This window comes from Haplochromis burtoni, unplaced genomic scaffold, assembly GCF_018398535.1.
Source record: "Haplochromis burtoni strain Fernald_Lab_line unplaced genomic scaffold, NCSU_Asbu1 Contig_660, whole genome shotgun sequence".
Lineage (NCBI taxonomy): Eukaryota > Metazoa > Chordata > Actinopteri > Cichliformes > Cichlidae > Haplochromis > Haplochromis burtoni.
Genome location: NW_024583021.1, coordinates 206,554 through 217,666, shown reverse-complemented (window position 1 = coordinate 217,666; position 11,113 = coordinate 206,554). Strand labels below are relative to the sequence as shown.

Here is an 11,113-nt window from a genome sequence, read left to right as displayed (position 1 = left end):
GCTATATATATATATATATATATATATACACACATTTCCAAACCAATCCACACGTGCAAAGAAAACCATAGATGTCCATTGTCCATAAATGAAGTGTAATAATTAGAAATAACACAGGGAAAACTTTTTGAGCACGTGAAGAAAAGCAGGTGGAAAAAGGCGTGGAAAGTTATGACACCAGTTGAAATCTATCAGTAATTAGTAATTTGCCACTTGGTGGAAATTGATATAAGCTGATTCTTTCGCAACTGATCGTCTATAAAAAGGTAACTTTTTAGCAAGTTTTCACGCAACACACATCTCATGATGATTTTTTCAAAGAAAACAATAAGCAATGCACTCATCCGCCATGGCCCATATGCATGCTCACCATGCAACACTCCATTGCTGAAACAAAAGCCTGTTGAAGCACATTCCAAGGTTACTGAACAACATTTAGAGAAACCTTTGAAATACTGGAATTACATAGTCTGGCAAGATAAGACCAAAACTGAACTCTTTGGATGCCATAATACACACCACGTTTGGTCAAAAGGCACTGCACATCATCCAGAAAACACCAAATCAGCAGTGAAGTTGGTATAGTGTTGCTACCAGCCTGACGAAGATGAAATGAGGGCCAACATTTAAACAAGACAATGATCCCAAACACACAACCAAGAGAAATGTCAACTGGAACGTGTTCAGCTGGATTTCAGTGAGATAAGAGGTGTAACGACATGTATGGTTAAAGGGTTTACAAAAAGTCTGTTAGCTGATAGAAGTGATCAAACGTCAGCTCACCTCTGCCAAATACCTTTAAAATCTTTAACCACAGCCTGATGCAGTTTGATGTCGTGCATCCACACAGTTTCTGACCACATGTTAGTGGTTGGAACAGAGAGAAGTCAACAGGAACAAAACCACCTCCGGGTCACTTCCTGCTGTCAGCTACAGGAAGACAAAACTTCTTTCTTTCAATCTGTAACACAATTGATAAAATCAATCAATCCTTTCAGTAACATAGTCAGTAATTTTACTCTATGTGTCAGCTAGAGCTATAACACATCCCTGTGGTTTGTTCGGACTGGCAGTGAAGGCATTACACAGGTGCTGATGTTCACTTTAGTGCATTTCTGGAGGAAACCACAACACTAACAGCCAGAGAAAGAGGAGGGTTTTGTTTGAAGTGACTGTGAGCTGATCTCAGTGTTGGTCTGATACCATTGAGCAGCAGGATGGAGGAAACGTCTCTGCTGTGTCTGCTCTGTAAGCTCACTCTGTGTTTTTCATGCCTCTGCTGTCTTGTTGAATGTGAAACTCTGAATTAACCTGAGTTTCATTTCTCTTTAGTTCTGATCTCACTGCTGAGCTGCACCACAAACCAAGGTCAGTAACCTTCTTCTGTCACACTGTAAACCTGACTCACTCTCTTGGGACACATTAATTATGAACATGGTGCCAAACTTCCGTCAAATCAATGTTATCTTACTCCTGTCAGTCTACATAATTTCATGTTGAATTACAATTAAACAGATGTCTTACACTCAAATACATCTGCACCTTAACAAAGACTCTTATGTACGAAATAATATCTGATTTATTATCATCCAGTAACAATTGATAGTGAATGAAAACAAGGAATATGGGACTAGAAGTTAAGATATGAAATGTAATATGGGCCCTGGTCTATATATCCTCTATTACTCTATTACTCACAGCTCGTCTGACTGTGAGTCCCAGCAGCTCTCAGCTCTTTGAAGGAGACTTTGTGTCTCTGAGCTGTGAGGAGGACGACAGCTCTGCTGGATGGACTCTGAGGAGAAACACAAGCAAACAACAGAGGACTCAGTGTGGGGCTGACTGGGGGAAATCAGCTGGTTCTTCCTGTAACATCAGCTACATATACAAATGGGAGAGTGGAGTTTACTGGTGTGAGTCCAGAGAGGGTCCCATCAGTAACATGGTTAACCTGACAGTCACTGGTAAGCTGAGTGTGTGGAGTTAGTGTTGATGAAGCTGTGTGTAAATGGATGAAATGCTGTAGTTTGTCTCTGTGTTGAGGTGGATCAGTGATCCTGCAGAGTCCTGTCCTCCCTGTGATGGAGGGAGATGACGTCACTCTGCTCTGTAAAACAAAGACCGCTCCCTCCAACCTCCCAGCTGCTTTCTATAAAGATGGCTCCCTCATCAGGAAGCAGCCTACAGGTCACATGACCATCCAGCATGTTTCCAGGTCTGATGAAGGCCTCTACAAGTGTGACATCAGCGGTCATGGAGAGTCTCCATCCAGCTGGATCACTGTCACAGGTGAGGAGCTTCACTCTGATTTCAGCTCTGATTTCATCCACATATTCACCTGAACAGGTGGGATTCTCTCTGCAGAAAAACCTACAGCCACAGTGAAGCCCATCACCTCTGCTCTTCCCTCTTCCACAACACTGGCCTCTCACTCCTCCACCCTCCACCTTGCTATCAGAGTGGTCCTCCACCTGGTGGTGATCTGTCCATATTTCATTTCCACTCTCTTCATGGTGTCTTTATATCGACACAGAGCTAAAGGTAAAACTGAATCATTTCCTCAGTTAGTGTGCTGATGATTAACTCCTTTTGTTCTGAAATCTTCATTGTCTCACATCTGATACTTTTTCATATTTTTTGTTTGTGCAGGGAACAAACTTTCCGTCTCAATCCCTCCCACTCATCCTGAGCAGGGATTAGAGGATAAACATGAGGACATAATTACTGATGTCACCACAGAGCATCGCTTCTGAAACAAACTTCTGTTGTGTCTCTGTGGTCCTCACTAACGTTGTCCTCTTCACCTCTGACGTCATTGGAGTAAATGGACTCTGACGTTCATCTGGATATTTTCATGCAGATAAACAACAAATATTCATCCTAAGAGGAGGATTTCCATGATGTACTGTGTATGTTACTGCAGCTCTGTACCTAAGGTATTTTTCACCAAGTATTCAGGTTATTTCTGAATCAAACCTGCAGATGTTTTCAGATCTGATATTGGAGGAAAACCTAAAAACTGTTACATAGATAATGTTCATGTTTTATGTCCCTGTCCTGCATAATTAAGTTGCTGGACTGTTCATGGGCCGAGGTCTTTTCCCCAGCATGTTTTAACTTGAAATTTAATTTATATATATTATTCTGTCTTGTGCTTGGTATCTTCTTTTTTTAATTCTTCTCATGTTCTGTTTTGTATTCTACCTTAACTCTCCTTGTTTGTTTGTTTACCACTGCAACTCTGTAACTACTCTATTGTAGGAAGCATTCAACTCATTTCTAAATTAAACCTACAACTGTTTTCAGATTAGGTTTTAGAGGAAGGTGTTATTCTACATCCTGTTTTATTTTGGTAATTCTTGTTTTCATCTCCTTTCTGATGAGGATATTAGACTCCTGATGTTTGACTGGAATTATAACTACCAGGCGGTGACTCCATCTGAACCTTTTCCCCTGAAACTACCTGGACTTTGGTTCCCTGCTTTTTGAAAATTTAACTTTTGGAGTTAGTTGAATCATTCCAACTTCATCCTCAATAAAGACTAACTTTTGTTAATTTAGTCTGCCTTCGAGTCTGTATCTGATTCTTGATTTACATTGTATGTCAGAGCACTTGCCCAAGAAATGAACCCAGGACTAATGGACTCCTTACTTGGCTAAAGGATTGTGTTGTTGTTACACTTCATGTCCCTTCACCTCCTTTACTATGTTTCTTACCAGCTACTTCCTTGTGCTCCCCTCCTCTTTCAAAGAGGAAACTGGACACTGCAGCTGCCTGAACATTCCTCTACCAGGGTAAGGTGATTCCAGACATAAACGCATCCTCCCTTTGAGGACAATGGTCACTAGACCTCCACAGAGGTCTAACAAACCAGCAGACGACTCCAACAAGGTCATCTGCTGGTGGACCTTCTGAACTGTTTTCACCTTCAGACCATTCCCCTTCTGAACTGCTCCCTACAGCACTTGTCCCGCTGACATTTCTACAACTCATTAACAGAGTTAAAGGAGATCAACATCCATGTTTTCTATCAGCTCTGTATGATCCTTAGGCAGGATGTCCTTTATAAGTCTTCAAATCACTGATTTATGATCATTTGCATTTCATATATAAAGAGACCTACACACGTTTTTCCTCTGAATATCATAAGGAGATGAAGGCCGATTCTGCCTGTGTTTTCACTGCAGTTATATTAACACAGCTCCTTGTGTCTGATGTGCTTTTCAGACGTGTAAAAACATGTAGGATCAAGACTGGCGGAACAAGGATTTTCAAAATGTGAAGGCAGAAAGAAGTAGGCACACAGTTTATTTCCTCTCTTTCTAACCAAAAATCAGTGGTTGACGCAGGAAGACGTTGCCTTGTCCAAACCACATCTATCTCACTTATTGTAGATGAGTGAGATAGATGTGTAGTTATGTTGCCTTCGGTTTCTACTGTTAGTTTGTCGTCTTTATTTTATGTTCTGGTTTATTTTGGTCAAACAAAGAAACTCCTCTCATGATATACAGTGGGGATGAAGTTACAAAACTGACAGACAAAGAAAGAGGAAGAGGGTTGTAGTTGAAGTGAACTATGAGCTGATGTCAGTGTTGGTCTGATACCATTGAGCAGCAGGATGGAGGAAACGTCTCTGCTGTGTCTGCTCTGTAAGCTCACTCTGTGTTTTTCATGCCTCTGCTGTCTTGTTGAATGTGAAACTCTGAATTAACCTGAGTTTCATTTCTCTTTAGTTCTGATCTCACTGCTGAGCTGCACCACAAACCAAGGTCAGTAACCTTCTTCTGTCACACTGTAAACCTGACTCACTCTCTTGGGACAGATTAATTAAGAACATGGTGCGGCTAACTGCAGACAGACCTCTTTTTTGTTGAATTTTGTTGTTTGTATTATTTTCCTAAACCTCAATCACTCCTTCTGTAACGGAGCGGAAAGGCTAATTTTATTTCCAAGATGTGGGTTTTGTGTTTTTTTTTAAAAGGAAGGAAACCTTCCTGAAAACGGGCAGAGCAGTGGAGCCGCCAAGGGAATCACCTCAATCACTCCTTCCAGCAGTTAAAAGTCAAACACTGGGTCAATTTACCTGGCATTTGAGCTTTTTGGACTTTCTTTGGACTTACTAGTTACACACACATGCATTTTTCCTGTTAGTGTGTAAGTTGTTATTTGAGTTCATAGTTGCATTAGTTTTGTTCCTCTTTCAGTTCCTTCCTTTGTCTTGTATGCTTTGATTTACTTCAATTGTTTAGTTGTCTCATTCTCTCAAGTTTCCTTTTCTTCACGTATACTCTTTGTCAAAGTGTCTGTTCTCCCAGTTATAATATGTCCAGCCTTAGCACAGGTTCCAGTTTTTAATTGGAATGTTTTCGGTTTCAATAAGTTAATATTTTTTGCTTCACAAGTTTGAACTTTATATTTTACCTTTTGTACTTCCTACCATCAGCCAAAATAAACGGCTTGCTTTCAGTTAAACTTAGCCTGCCTCGAGGCCTCTGCATTTGCGTCCTCACTCAACCCCATGACAGTAACTGACCACTTTGGACCCAGCAGATGCAGATGTCGTTTTTATGGAGGAGAACAATGTGGAGTGTCACGGTTCAATTCTATTCTATTTATATAGCGCCAAATCACAACAACAGTCGCCTCAAGGCGCTTTATATTGTACAGTAGAGCGTACAGATCTGCTGTACTATAAGTATGTACAGGCTGTAGTGAGTGTACAAGCTATGTACAGGGTATAAACAGGATATAAATATGAAAACTATACAGAAATATGAAATATGAGCTATGCAAGTTATAAACAGTTGTAAACAGTTGTAGAATTATAATTATCCTATTGTACAGAATGATTGTGTCTACAGCATTCACAGTAGTGCAGTTTAGATCAGTGAAATATGTAGATAATTCCTACAGAGGCCATATAAAGTGCTAGTGGTTTTGAGTGGTGGTTTAGTCCATGTTGTTATTGTGTGTATGAGGGTACAGTTTTCCATTTGTTAGTTTTTTTCCTAAGGTCTTGTTTAGACTCCTGTGGGAAATCTGTGTTGCAACCTATGAAGTAACCGGGAAGTCTATTTTAACCTCAATGTCCTAACTTTCCAACTAGCCCGATGGACACCTCCAGAGAACTGTGACTTCAAGTCGGGTCAATGCAGCTCACGACTATTGTAATTGGCCAGTTTAGCACAGTCGATTTGTCCTGTGCTTTTCTGGCTACTTTTTTTCCTACAATTTTTGAATTTATCAAAATTATCAGAATTAAACTAGGAATGCTAAAAATGTTGCAGATGAAACAAACCAAAGGTCAGCAGAAATTATCTTCCATTTGTATGAGGTTAAGGGTTGTAAAAGATAGCGAGACTTTGAGAAATACTGAAACCAAGTAGCTAAAATTATACTGATCTTTCGAAACATCCTGAAACCGATGTCTGTACAAACGGAGAAATCCCTGTACAACAAGGAAAGAAACATTGAGACTGTTAAAGAAAACAAGCTGACAAAAACAGTGTACTTCAGCAAATACTATTTTCCCCTGTGTTAACATATGTGAGGCTGTTTCAGTTGCTTAGTAATCCAGTACAATGCACAATAAACAAATGTATGAATATAGTGAGAAAAGATGGGCATGTCTGGATGACTGGTTCTCAGTAGTCTGAGGAGCTTGGAAAGAAAAGCGTCTGTATGTTTCACCTCTCATCCAAGAAGCTTTTTTACATCATGACAGATTCAGATTGTGGCCTACAACTGTTTTCACACCTTGGCTCGTGTGAATAAGTAGAGGATGATGAGGGGGTCCATGACCCTCTTGTGGGACACACCCACAGAGCTTAAATCTGGGACTCTCCACCCTTTGACCTTAGAACTGAAGAAGCTTCTCAGATAAGAGGTGAAGTGTCTTCAAGCAACTTAAAGAATTCCAGACGCTTTTCTTTCCAAGGTCCTTAGAAAAGATGAGTATTTTTATTTTAATAACCACAAACGTTTTTACCTGTTTTGGGACTGAATCATTTGCCTGCCCGGTCTTTGGTGTCAAAGTGTGTTTTTGTTTGGCCTTTCTGGTAGTTAGTGTCATCGGGTTTGTTGTACACACTGTCAAACAAAGCTAGAAGCTCCTGTGGCTTTGTGCATGGACCTAGGCGCCAGAATCCAAACACTTGAGCAATGGGCCGATCAACTTTCTCATGTTTAATTTTGAAAATAATATATTTTTTTAAATAAAAATAGTTTTCCTTCGACAAGAAAGGACATATTTTACAAAAGCTATCACTGGCTAATTCTGGAAAACTGTAATAGTCCATTTCAAACTGATAAATACCTTTTTTTTTTAATCGGAAGAAACAGAACTTTTTCAGCAAAGAATGAAGAAACTTTCCTAAAACTTCATTTGATATGCATGCTGCTATGGATAGATGACATATGCATTATTTTTCATTTAGTCTGAGTTTGACGTTTTGGTTAAATAAATCTGCATGACTTTCTCGGTTTTTGAGATATTTTCTGTCAGTGGGAAAAGGAAAAACGAAAACAGATGGAAGTTCGAGCTGGAAATTGTTCTGTCTGATTTTCTGATATAATTTAATACAATCACAGCACAGAGCCGATCTCTCTCTCCTGTAACTCTTTGGAGCTCATCCAAGAGTCTCTTTCTTTCCCTCTATATGTCAGTAAATGTTTGATTAAAGCAATTTTCGTGAACACTTTTGATCTCAGTGTTTAAGTAAATGAGAAGAGTATATTGCTCTTCACAGCAAAAATAACAATGAATCAGATATTATCCTCTTTATTTATCCAAGTGTATATGCTTCCACAGAAACCATCGATTCGAAGGAGCTGTTCAACATAGTGTCAGAATTATTGAAAAATGGCTATAATATATTATATATCATTTCCTGTTCCTCACAGCTCGTCTGACTGTGAGTCCCAGCAGCTCTCAGTTCTTTGAATATGACTTTGTGTCTCTGAGCTGTGAGGAGGACGACAGCTCTGCTGGATGGACTCTGAGGAGAAACACAAGCAAAGAAACCAGGACTCAGTGTGGAGATGAGTGGGGAGAAGGACCAGGATATTTCTGTAGCATGAGAGTTTTTCCTGAATGGGACACTGGAGTTTACTGGTGTGAGTCCAGAGAGGGTGCCGTCAGCAACATGATTAACCTCACAGTCACTGGTAAGCTGAGTGTGTGGAGTTAGTGTTGATGATGATTATGATGATGACAAAGCTTTTATTTGTCACTTGCCTGTAGCAAGATTGGACCTCTTCCAACCATACATATATTACACAAAAATCACAGGTCAGAACAGGTAGTGGAAAGAAAAAAAATGAAATGTAGGACACAAGAGGGCAGTGGAGGAGAGAAAAAGAGAACTCTACTCAGACTGAGCTCCTGGTAGAAGATCAGTATGAGAACAGAAAACAAAAGCCCCTCTGCACAAAAAGCACATGAATCTTCACAACATGACACGTAAACACATCACATCATCAGGAAGCTAAAGGGGTGGGTAAATGGGGTGAGAGTTCGCCGGTGTAGACAGCAGCATACGGTCCTGCGGCATGATGCTGCACCCTTCCCATCGCTCAATGAAGTATACATTATTATTTTTATTCCTACTATAAACTTATCCCTAACTTTAACAACAACCTTAATCGTGTTTGATAGACTTTTCCAAAACTATTCATGAAGAGAAAGTAAAATAAATATACATGTGTTGATTCAGTCCAAACAGTTCTCATGTTTCCTCCTGTTTCTGAACGTGTAGCATAGAGATGTGTTGTCACATAGTGTAATATGTTACGTTTTGGGATCGGGCACTAATGAACCCAGTTACCAGATGATCAAATCCATCTTCTTTAGGTTTTAGAGAACAAGGCTGAAAGACTCTCTGAGTTACACGAGACGAGACAAGGCCATCAGAAGCCAGGCATTAAAGTGTTGATGAAGCTGTGTGTAAATGGATGAAATGCTGTAGTTTGTCTCTGTGTTGAGGTGGATCAGTGATCCTGCAGAGTCCTGTCCTCCCTGTGATGGAGGGAGATGACGTCACTCTGCTCTGTGAAACAGAGACCACTCCCTCCAACCTCCCAGCTGCTTTCTATAAAGATGGCGTCTTCATTGGGAATGAGACTACGGGTCACATGACCATCCAGCATGTTTCCAGGTCTGATGAAGGGCTCTACAAGTGTGACATCAGCGGTCATGGAGAGTCTCCATCCAGCTGGATCACTGTCACAGGTGAGGAGCTTCACTCTTATGTTACCTCTTTTTTCATCCACATATTCACATGTGGTTGAAATAACCACATATTCTCTCTGCAGAAAAACATATAACCACACCTCTGCCCCCTGACTCGTCCTTACTCCACTTTGTGATTAGACTGCTCTTCCACCTGGTGGTGTTCTGTCCATACGTCATCTCCACTCTCCTCATGGTGTCTTTGTATCGAAAGAGAGCTAAAGGTAACACTGAATCATTCATTAATTAATCAATATGCTGAAATCTCTATAAATTAATGGCTGAAACACTTCATACATTTTTACAGGAAAAATCCTCCGTGTCCCGATCCTGCCCACTCAGCCTGAGCAGGGAGTGGACGTTGAGCATTATGATGTCATCTCTGATGTCACCACAGAGTATCACTTCTGAATCAGAGCTTTGGTGCTTTAGGTCTCACTAATGTTGTCCTCTCCACCTTTGTTGTGAATCTTGTATGAATAAAAGGACTCTGATGTTCATCTCTGGATATTTTTATGTAGATAAGCAGCAAATGTTCCCAAGAAAATCTACTGGAGCTCTCAATAGAAATTATATTGACTTATGATTGTATGCCCTACACTCAGTCACTACAATCAATTTTAGAGTTTCTCCACCTACTGAACCCACTTTAACCTCTGACTGTGCACATTTTACTGTTTACAGGCAAAGTCACCCTCTACAATGTAGGTGACTGAAAATAGAGCTAATGAGTACATTTCAGAGCCTGCACTTTTCTACTTATACTTGAGTAAGGAACTTGAATCAGTACTTCAACTTTTACTGGAGTATTTTTTTTACTTGTTTGTATTTGTACTTAAGTACAGAATGTCTGAACTTTTGCCAACTCTGCTTGCTCTGCCTCCTTCGCGATCATCAGTTTGAACTACCTGGCGTCCTATTGTTGACGTTTCTGACTGAATTCCAACGGCCAGGTTGTTGCTGCTGCTCACTCACAGATACTGACAGAGTGTAAAAGTGTTGAAATTGACTCTTTCTTATTGGTGCTTTTGCTATTAAAATGATATCTTGTGAAACTCTTTAAACTGTTCCTCTCGTTCGTGTACCTACAGCTCATTTGGTTTTAGCTGTGATACCCCCCTGCACTTTTTCTCCATCTGTTTTTGTCATAGCCTCGTATGACAGGTTGTGAGAGGTCCCAGGACTGAATCCCACACAAGCCTTACATTGTCACAGCCTGGCTCATAAGACCCACAGTCAGTATGAAAGATTAGTTGGTGTTGGATCATGCAATTTGTCGCTAGATACAGATAGAGATACCTGCAAAATAGTGAAAAGTATTATGTTAGCTTCTTCATCTACAGAGGATGCTACTTAGGCATTATATGGTCATGATAGTAACAAAAATGAGAAATTAATCAAACTGAAATACATTCAATAAAAAATTAATTGGAGTCTAGAAAACAGCAGAATTGAAATCGTATTTATCATTCATGACTGTCAGACATTTCTAAGACTCTCTAACAGAGTTAAAGTAGGTCCATGTTTTCTATCAGCACTGTGTTTTAGTGCTGATAGGTAGGATGTTCTTTAAAAGCCATCAGTTTGTGACGTGCAGTCTGATGTTGAGCAGCCAAACAGTGAACTCACTGCCTTTCTGACCACAAGTCAGAGGTTGAAACAGAGAGAAGCTAAAGCCCACCTCCAACTCAAAAACCTCGCAGCTAAACTACAGTCAGCCACAGGAAGACACAGCAGGTTTGTAACAATCTGCAACATGACTGATAAAATCATTATTGTCAACAAAACACTTAAGAATTTATTTTAATTTAATTGTGAAAATGTATTTCAAACAGTGCTTGATGCATTTATTTCACAAGTAAAGGTCAGAGAGTCAGTGAAGG

At 40.1% G+C, this 11,113-nt stretch overlaps 1 protein-coding gene and 1 long non-coding RNA gene across 2 annotated transcripts; both read left to right on the top strand.

Annotated features, from left to right (window-relative positions):
• The first annotated feature begins 1,217 nt into the window (after window positions 1–1,217).
• LOC121812570 (Fc receptor-like B) lies at window positions 1,218–3,862 on the top strand. The gene is made up of 4 exons (XM_042215110.1): window positions 1,218–1,248; window positions 1,701–1,964; window positions 2,044–2,541; window positions 2,650–3,862. The coding sequence occupies exons 1-3, from the start codon at window positions 1,218–1,220 to the stop codon at window positions 2,340–2,342; spliced, it is 594 nt and encodes a 197-aa protein (XP_042071044.1). The 3' UTR covers window positions 2,343–2,541; window positions 2,650–3,862.
• Window positions 3,863–6,279: 2,417 nt separating this feature from the next.
• LOC102291946 lies at window positions 6,280–10,439 on the top strand. The gene is made up of 5 exons (XR_317547.3): window positions 6,280–6,304; window positions 7,904–8,167; window positions 8,985–9,230; window positions 9,314–9,454; window positions 9,538–10,439. It is a non-coding gene; the product is annotated as a high affinity immunoglobulin gamma Fc receptor I (long non-coding RNA).
• Window positions 10,440–11,113: the final 674 nt, after the last annotated feature.

Bases quoted from the DNA above. Each gene is read 5' to 3' on its own strand.
- LOC121812570 (XM_042215110.1), top strand. From the start codon at position 1,218: ATGGAGGAAACGTCTCTGCTGTGTCTGCTCT. The intron at 1,249-1,700 runs GTAAGCTCACTC...TATTACTCACAG, and splicing joins GTCTCTGCTGTGTCTGCTCT to CTCGTCTGACTGTGAGTCCC. The intron at 1,965-2,043 runs GTAAGCTGAGTG...CTCTGTGTTGAG, and splicing joins GGTTAACCTGACAGTCACTG to GTGGATCAGTGATCCTGCAG.